Below are 9668 nucleotides of genomic sequence, written 5' to 3'. Positions count from 1 at the left end.
ATCACTCACTCACACATACTACACTGACACTCAAACACACACACAAAACACATACACTCAGGTATATTGATGCCACACACACACACACATTCACATTCCTTCACATACGCTGCTGCTACTCTCTGTTTATTATCTATGCATAGTAACTTTAACCCTACCTACATGTACATATGACCTAAATTACCTCGACTAACCCGTACGTACCCCTGCACATTGTAACCCTCGTTTATAGCCTCATTATTTCAATTTTATCGTGTTACTATTTTTCCTTTCGTTTATTTAACACATTTTCCTATTTACTTTTTTGAAACTGTATTGTTGGTAAAGGGCTTGTAAGTAAGCATTACACTGTAAGGTCTACCTACACCTGTTGTATTCAGCGCATTTGACAAAAACATTTGATTTGACACCTTGAATCCATGCCCACAAAGAATTCTGGATGTTCTGAAGGCAAAGGGGGGTCCGAACCGGTACTAGATGGATGTACCTAATAAACTGTCCACTGAGTGTAATATCTTTTGAATGAGATGTCGACATTGCAATGGTTTGAAATGTGGGCTTTTATTTTGAAGGTTTTAATTATTACTATATGAAAGTGATGTTATTATTTGTGCTCCTAATAGTAGGTGAGCGCGAATGATTTATGTATAATTGGTGTGCACCCAAACAAGCCAGTCCAACATGGCGTCGTTGTCTTCACCTCTCTGCCTTTGCCGGGGGATGCTGAGGGGGATACGAGCGATTAAAGGACCGAAATACAAACATTCTTTGGCATACAATTATGTTTTAGATCAATTCCGTAAAAAACAGGTAAGTCATGTTGATGAGTAAATTAGGTTATTAACTAGCTACAACTTTAATGAAACCACGACATCTATCCACCATGGTAACGTAAGCTAATGTAGCTAACTTAGCTAGATTGCCGTGGTTAAAAATGTGTTAACGACTCCAGCCACTACTTAGCCATCATGCAACGGGTTATCCTCAAGAATAGGCCGCATTGGTGGCTTTGTTATGGGACTAATTTGCTAAATTACAGCGATACGATAACGTTGTCCAATGGCAGCACCAGGTTAGTATCATTGACCCTAACGTTACTAGTAGCTGGCTAACCAAGCCAAGGTGACTGTCACGAGCCTGTGTGTCTAACTTTAACATTAGTGCTACTTTTCCTCCAATGCACTATTTTTATGCCTAGATATTGCAGGACTATCGGCATGATGACAATAATAAATAACCATTGTCAATGTTCATTTGCTGCAGCAGTGCAGAATTGTACAGTAATTCTCAACAGTAGATGCCTCAGAGAGCTTTGGGGGTCCCTGAAAATTGAAAATAACAGCAGGCTAAAATATTTCACATTTAATTTAGTGATGCACCGAAATGACATTTTTGGTCGATATCCGATATTTTTCTTGCCAAAAGAAAACGATACTGATGACTGATAATTACAATTTTTGCAGCCTTTTAAGCATTCCAGTACAGTTAAATAGTTAACACATGGACTCAGCGGTCAGAGGCACTGCATCTCAGTGCAAGAGGCGTTACTACAGTCCCTGGTTTGAATCCAGGCTGTATCACATCCGGCCGTGATTGGGAGTCCCATAGGGATTTATTGTGGCTAGCTTCACAACACACATCCCGGTCGGGTCGAGCCTCACTAGCTAGAGGAAGCTAGCTGGCAGCTTATAACGTTATCTTTGCTCAACAGGGTTAATTATAGTAAACTCACGTAAACTCGTACATCGCCTTGGTCCGTACAATTGCCCTTATTTTAGTGCCCCAAAAACGTAATACTTCCAGATCAACTGTAATGTCAATACAATTGTAAAGCACAATTTCTCCCCCTTCCAACAAAATAAATGACATGACCTAAACGCTGCCTGTTTCTGCATAATTCAAGCCGGCAATGAGCCTCTTGGGGTGTTTTTAAAAATGGCGGGTGGGGAAGCGAAACTAATGCGTGATGGTGAGAAGGAGAGATGTCATGTGGGAAAACTGCTTTTTTTCACTCGATCTGTCCAACATATCACTGATCACTGTTCACTGATATATGCATCCCTAATTGAATATCTGTTTGACAGGCATTGACATATTGTGAGTGTCAATGAATATGGTCTGATGTTGCTGGATTTTTTTTTGCGAATGTGGGCCTGGTAAAAAAAAGATTGATATAGCTATATCAATCTAATCATAGCATTCCTTTCTTCTTGGCAAATGTGTTAGTAATCATTCAAACTCATAAACTTAACAAATGTAGGCTTCATTCAAACATTGGCCAAGAATACTTGACTAAATTGTAGGCCATAGCCCAACAATGAGATGGGGACACGGCTATATATTCACCCAGACCCCACCGACTACATCCTCTTTAGTTAATAGATGTGATGTAGTATGCAACGTAATAAAGTCAGCCATCCCCCCCCCCCCAATTGTATTTGTCTCATGCTTTGTGAACGGGTCCTTTTCCAACAATCCAGAGAGAAAGTGAAATAGTGACAGGGAGAATAGATACACAGTGAACAACAAATAAAAAATAACATGGCTATATACAGGGAGTGTGTCGATGTGCAGGAGTAAGAGGTAATTGAGGTAGCTGTACATATAGGTAGGGGTAAAGTGACTAAGCAAAGGGGTGGGTAATAGACAGTAGCATCAGCAATGTGGTGAGTATGAAAGTCAGTGTGTGTGTTGGGATGTCAGTGTTACTGTGTTGGTAGAGTCCCGTGTGTGCATAGTCAGTGCAAGTGGGTTGGTGCAAAAAAGGGTCAATGCAGGTAGCCATTTGATTAGTTATTTAGCAGTCTCGTTTAGCAGTCTTATGGCTTGGCGGTAGAAGCTGTTCAGGATCCTGTTGATTCTAGACTCTGTTATCATATAGTTGTATGTTTTGAATACTTCAAAAATATACAGTGTCCAACAACATTTGCTCCCCGGGCGCCAATGACATTGATTAAGGCAGCCTCCCCGCACCCCTCTGATTCAGGGGTTGGGTTAAATGCGGGAGACACATTTCAGTTGAATGCGTTCAGTTGTGCAACTGACTAGGTATCCCCTTTCCTTTAGAAAGTCTACACCTTTAACTTTTTTCACATTTTACTACCTTAAAATTCAATCCTAAAAGAGATTACATTATTTTTTTCTACTGATCTAATAACCTACTCCTCATTTTCAAAGTGAAAGAATGTTAGTACATTTTTCTAATCAAGAAAAAAAAAAAAAATTGGACAAGTCTCTAACTGTTAGAAATATTATGAATAAACAATATCCTCATTTTAAATAGAACTGTAACTAAGTAAACTTATACTCTGTTTTATTACATCTGATTAACAATATGAGTTCATAAGAAGGGATTGTGTGACACAGACAAGGAGTCATTAAAGTTAATGAACACCATTCCAACTAGGAAGAAAGAAATGGGTTGTGGATTAAGTAAACAGATAAGGTAGTTAACCTATGGTTGAACCGACGAAACTTAGCTCTGGGGTGTTTTAGATAAGGCAGTGAGTGCATTCCTAGGTTTTCTGTTAATTAGAACTGTCAGCTAAGTGGTGATCGATAATGTTGAGGGGTCAAAAGTTAATTCAGTTATGTTGTGTGACCTGTGAGTGTGTTAGTGAGTTAGAATGAACTTTTAACCTCACTTGATTCTAGGTCGGGAGGAGGGGATTCATTCTAGAAGCAATGAAATGATGTCATGTTATTGTATATAAACTGTTGCTCGTAGTAACTCTGGTAACTCTGAGAATAAATGATGTTACCTATTATTGAAAAGACTGGTCTCCGTCTATTTTATGCAAACAAGAATCTTACAAATTCTCAAAAAATAGATTAAGGGAATTCAATTAATGAATACATATTGGTATAATTAAATTACAGTAACACTAACTCCCTGAGTTAATAATTGGTGGAATCACCTTGGGCAGCAGTGAATCATTTGGAATAAGGTTCTACCAACTTTTCCCAACTCTTCGGGTTATATACTCAGTTGCTAGTTTTATTAGGTACACCACCCCGTTCACAAAAATGGTTAGCTCCTAGAGACGGTGAGTCACGTGGCCATGGGTTGCTATATAAAGCAGGCAGACGGGCATCGAGGCATTCAGTTTAATGTTTGCTTGAACGTTAGAATGGGCAAAACGAGTGACTTAAGCGACTTTGAGCATGGTATAATCGTCGGTGCCAGGCGCACCGGTTCCAGTATCTTAGAAACGACCGGCCTCCTGGGCTTTTCACACATGACCTGCTAGATGGCCGAATGGTAAGGAACATCAGATTTGCCACCAATGCTCCTTTTATATGACACATCACTGCACTTTATACTCCTCTGTAAACTGGTCATATCTGTATACCCGTCGCAAGACCCACTGGTTGATGCTTATTTATAAAACCCTCTTAGGCCACACTCCCCCTATCTGAGATATCTACTGCAGCCCTCATTCTCCACATACAACACCCATTCTGCCAGTCACATTCTGTTAAAGGTCCCCAAAGCATATACATCCCTGGGTCGCTCCTCTTTTCAGTTCGCTGCAGCTAGCAACTGGAACGAGCTGCAACAAACACTCAAACTGGACAGTTTTATCTCAATCTCTTCATTCAAAGACCCAATCATGGACACTCTTACTGACAGTTGTGGCTGCTGTTTATGATATATTGTTGTCTCTACCATCTTGGCCTTTGTGCTGTTGCCCAATAATGTTTGTACCATGTTTTTGTGCTGCTACCATGTGTTGTTACCATGTTGTTTTTGTGTTGCTACCATGCTGTGTTGTCATGTTTTGCTGTTATGTTGTTGTCTTAGGTCTCTATGTAGTGTTGTCTCTCTTGTTGTGATGTGTGTTTTGTCCTATATTTATAGTGTATTTATTTTTTAAATCCCAGGCCCCCGTCCCCGCAGGAGGCTTTTGCCTTTTGGTAAGCTGTCGTTGTAAATAAAGATTTGTTCTTAACTGACTTGTCTAGCTAAATAAAATAAATAAATTAACGGTGTCTAGGGTTTACCGAGAATGGAGCAACAAACAAAAAACATCCAGTCAGCGGCAGTCCTGTGGGCGAAAAAGAGCGTGTTGAAGGAGAATGGTAAGAATTGTGCAAGCTAACATGCGGGCCACAAACAGGGAAATAACGGCGCAGTACAACAGTGGTGTGCAGAACAGCATTTAGGAACGCACAACAGATCTACACAACCTACTCTTCATTTTCACGGATGGGCTATTGCAGCAGACGAGCACACTGGGTTCCACTCTATCGGCTTAAAACAAGAAGAAGCGGCTCTAGTGGGCACGCGATCACCAACACTGGACAATTTGAGGAGTGGTTTAAAAATTGCCTGGTCCGACTAATCCCGGCGCTGTTGCATCATGCTGATGGCAGTAAGGATTTGGCAAAAGCATCATGAGGCCATGGGCCCCATCCTGCCTGGTGTCAATGGTACAGTCTGGTGTCGGTGGTGTAATGGTGTGGGGAATGTTTTCCTGGCACACATTAGGTCCCTTGATACCAATTGAGCAACGTTTGAATGCCATAGCATATCTGAACATTGTTGCTGACCAGGTGCATCCCTTCATGGCTACAGGGGGATCTGACCCAGTACTAGATGTACCTAATAAACTGACCACTGAGTGTATATTCATTTGTTTTGGTCAAAATGGCTCAAGCTCATTAAATTTGTTTGGGAATCATTGATGGACTGCAATATTCAAACCTTGTCTCTGTTTTTCAAGCAGTTTTAAGACCACTCAGGAACACTCCAAGTCTTAGAAAGACATTCTGGTGTGTCTTCCACATTAGAATTTGTTTAAAACTCCTATCCCAAGGTTAGGTTTTGAGAAGACAAACTTTTCCTCTAATTTTTTTACCTGGGCTGTGCTCCTTCTTTAAAAATATTATTTTGATCCTAACAAACTCCCTAGTCCCTGCCGATGACAAGCATACCATAACATGATTCTGTCACCACCAATACTTGAAAATAGAGAGAGTTTCACTCGTTTTTAATTTAGACCCCCAAAAATAATTTGCCATGTTGTCTTGCAGTATTACTTAACAGCCTTGTTGCAAACAGAATGGGTGATTAGGAGTGTCCCCCCAACCCCCCCCCCCCCCCCCCCCCCCCTTTTCACTTTGTCATACAGGGCAGTAATATGAAGTGAAGGGACTGGGAAGTTTGTTAGGGTCAAAATAAATATGAAAGGAGCACAGCCCAGGTAAAGCTACAGAAAAACCCACCTCTGTCTTCTGAAAACCTAACCCTCGGATATGGTTTTATTTTTCAGTGGGACAAATATTTTAATGCAGAAGACACACCAGAATGGCTTTCAAAAGTTGTTGATTGTTCCTGAATGGTCCAGTCAGTTTATTTTTTTTAAATCATTTTTTAAAGCCGATATTAAATATTGCTGTCCAATGATTCACAACCAAATGTACTGAGCTTGAGAAATGTTGATTTTTAAAAACAATGGATATATATTATTTTGCCTTAACCTCAAGGATCCGCCCCTTTTTTTTCTCTCCAGATTTCGCCTAAAATTACATACCCAAATCTAACTGCCTGTATCTCAGCCCCTGAAGCAAGGATATGCATATTCTTAGTACCATTTTTAAAGGAAACACTTTGATGTTTGTGGAAATTTCGGGGGAATATAACACCAATAGATCTGGTAGAAGATAATACAAAGAAAAAAACAACTGTTCTTTTGTATTTTTTTTGTACCATCTTTGAAATGCAAGAGAAAGGACATAATGTACTATTCCAGCCCAGGGGCAATTTCGATTGTTGCCACTAGATGGCAGAGTATGTGCAAGGTTTAGACTGAGCCAATGAACCATTGCATTTCTGTTCAAAATGTTGTATCAAGACTGCCCAAATGTGCCTAGTTTGTTTAACTTTTTGATGTTCAAAATTGTGCTCTATCCTCAAACAATAGCATGGTATTATTTCACTGTAATAGCTACTGTAAATTGGACAGTGCAGTTAGATTAACAAGAATTTAAGCTCTCTGCCAATATCAGATATGTCTATGTCCTGGGAAATGTTCTTGTTACTTACAACCTCATGCTAATCGCATTAGCCTACGTTAGCTCAACTGTCCCATGGAAGGGACACCTATCACAAAGAAGTTTTAAGAGCTGTGCAAAGTTGGTAGAATCATAATAAAGTTATTCACAGCTGTAATGGTTGCCAAAGATGCTTCCACCAAGTATTAACTGGGGTGTGAAGACACACAATCAAGACATCTTGTATTTGTTTATTAATTTGGAAAATGTTCTACAGCTTTCTTTCACTTTGAAATTGTGCAGTACTGTAGGTTATGTAGCTCTGCAATCCCTTTTTTTATTTGAAGGCAGCAAAATCTGAAGACAAGTGGGTGTTTACTTTCACTAGGCGCTATATATTTCTTTAGTAAATGTATAATATATATTTGCAAGTGTAATTGCGGCATAAATTCACCTTCAAGATGGCAATGTTAGTCCTCTATGTTAGTGTCATTGTTATGCATGCTTTATACAGGCTTTTTATCTTAATTCTGCCCACTTTTTTTTTTTTAGATCACTGGGGAGAGATATTGTCTTGCTCAGGAGGAGGCCCTCTATGCTTCGCACAGCTACCTCTGTCTGCTTATCTCCACACGGCAACACATGGCTCTCTACGACATCTACCATGGGAAAGGGCAGCATGACACAGAGGAGATGTCAGGAATTGTGGGACTCAGGCTGCCCACCCAGCCTGGGGGGAAGGGCTGGGAGAAGTGAAGGAATCATCACGCTGGACCTAATGCTATTTTGCTCTTTTATAAAACAGAGGAAGAGATGAAGGCTGCTATGAACAAGGACTGTGATTTGTTATTATACAAGGGAGGATCAAAGCTATTAGAAATATGAGATTCCCAGCTCTCCCTACCACTCCTCACTTTGTGTCTGTCTTGAGACAATGGCTGTAATTAAAATATTTGTAAATAATGGGACAACTTTTGCCAATTAAAGTATGAATCACTTTTATCAGGTCACCATGACATCTCACTTTTCTTGCAATCCATATGCTGCTAGTGGCTGCTAATAATCTACTAATAAAACAACCAATTCAATCTAACATATAAAATTAAGTAATATCCCTTTTGATCTCAATTCAGTAAGGTTTACTTGGAACAATGTATGATGTTCAGGTAAAGCATTCATACTCGGCAGATAAAACTGATGTGAAGTAATTCAGTCATATTTATATTTGAAAAGATATCAGGCTATTAAAATTCCTGGTTAATTAAAAGATGAAGCATTACAAAGAGGGTATGTTATGTCAGATGGATGTGAACTCATTGGGTGACCTTTGATCTTTTAAATGTTTTGTTCTTCACTACCTTTTGGCCAGTGGTTTAAACAGTGTGAAGACCAGCCAACAGTGAAATAAAGAAAAGGTCTTAGATAATGCTAGGGCATGCAACATAAGAGAAGTATAACAATATTGTTCATTTTGTCTCTTATGTAGGCGTTTATAAGAAGATTATTACCAGCATAATGGAAAACAGCAGGAGTTGTATTGCTTTGTACTTGCATATTAATGTGCTTCATTATTGTGTCTATGGCAACTGGCATTTCTACCAACTCCTCCACTACATGTTTCTCTGCAGTCTTTTGGCAGATTTGTTTTATTTTTTTATACGAGTGACATGTATTACCTTCTGGGAATTATTATATATTTTTGTTCGTTCTTTGTCCTTATTTTCATCCTGGATTATCGTTCAAAAAGAAAGCCTCGTCATTAACTGTGACCCTATTGGACTATTCATTCTCTTCTATTCATCCCCCTTTCTTAGTTAAATCTGTGAAGATGTGTAACACTCCCCATTCCATTTGTTATACGGTGACTACCATTGTCTTCTGTGTGGGTTTAAATAGATTGACCCTAGAGCTACGCAGAACGCTGTGACACATAGGGACATGAAATATGCTTGCACATGCGCGGCAGCACCCACCGTCCACACGCATGCAGTGGAAATGTAATGCATAGTGGCACACCAACAGCGTCAAATTATAGTGTTATAAAGTCTCCAAATAACACGTGTCTCTACACCCCACTCCTCCATTCATCCCAAGACATTGAATTACTTTGACACACAGCTGGAGAGAGAGCAGTGACACGCTTGTGCAACATTGTGTTATGTGTATGTTTTGAAGTGGTATGTGAAAGCGAATTAAATGTTATCATTTCAATCAGGATTCTGTATTACTGCATATAGTAAGTAGGCTGCACCGCTGCTACACCGCGGCATTAAGTATTCAGTGTATGTTTAATGCCAGTATAACCTTACGCAGTGGAGATCTAAATACAATCTAAATACGTCAATTAAAAGTAGGCTAGCTATTAAGTGGAAATTGTGAAAAACCAAGCGTGGAGGCGGGGATGGGAGGGCGGAGACAGTTGTTTATATTCGTGTGGCTCAGATGCTGTAAATCGTCAACTCGTCTAGTGAGCTAGGAGCAAGATTCACTATTTCAACCTAGTTGTACTACTAGGTAACAACATCAGATAAACACGTGAATCGATATGTTCTGATTTGATTTGTCCAATAAGGTCCGAGGATCAAGGAAAGGAGTGTACAGCATATTTTAAGTGAATCTCCTTATGTGATTTTAAAAGGAGGACAAAAATAAGAAGGTAGGCTAGATTATGA

At 39.6% G+C, this 9668-nt stretch overlaps 1 protein-coding gene across 1 annotated transcript; it reads left to right on the top strand.

Annotated features, from left to right (window-relative positions):
- Positions 1–679: 679 nt before the first annotated feature.
- On the top strand, positions 680–9207 carry LOC139422242 (protein FMC1 homolog). Its single transcript, XM_071173417.1, has 2 exons — positions 680–810; positions 7549–9207. Exons 1-2 carry the CDS (start codon positions 682–684, stop codon positions 7750–7752), a joined length of 333 nt encoding a protein of 110 aa, XP_071029518.1. The 5' UTR covers positions 680–681; the 3' UTR covers positions 7753–9207.
- Positions 9208–9668: the final 461 nt, after the last annotated feature.

This window comes from Oncorhynchus clarkii, chromosome 12 (assembly GCF_045791955.1).
Source record: "Oncorhynchus clarkii lewisi isolate Uvic-CL-2024 chromosome 12, UVic_Ocla_1.0, whole genome shotgun sequence".
Lineage (NCBI taxonomy): Eukaryota > Metazoa > Chordata > Actinopteri > Salmoniformes > Salmonidae > Oncorhynchus > Oncorhynchus clarkii.
This window is presented reverse-complemented; position numbering and strand designations above follow the sequence as displayed.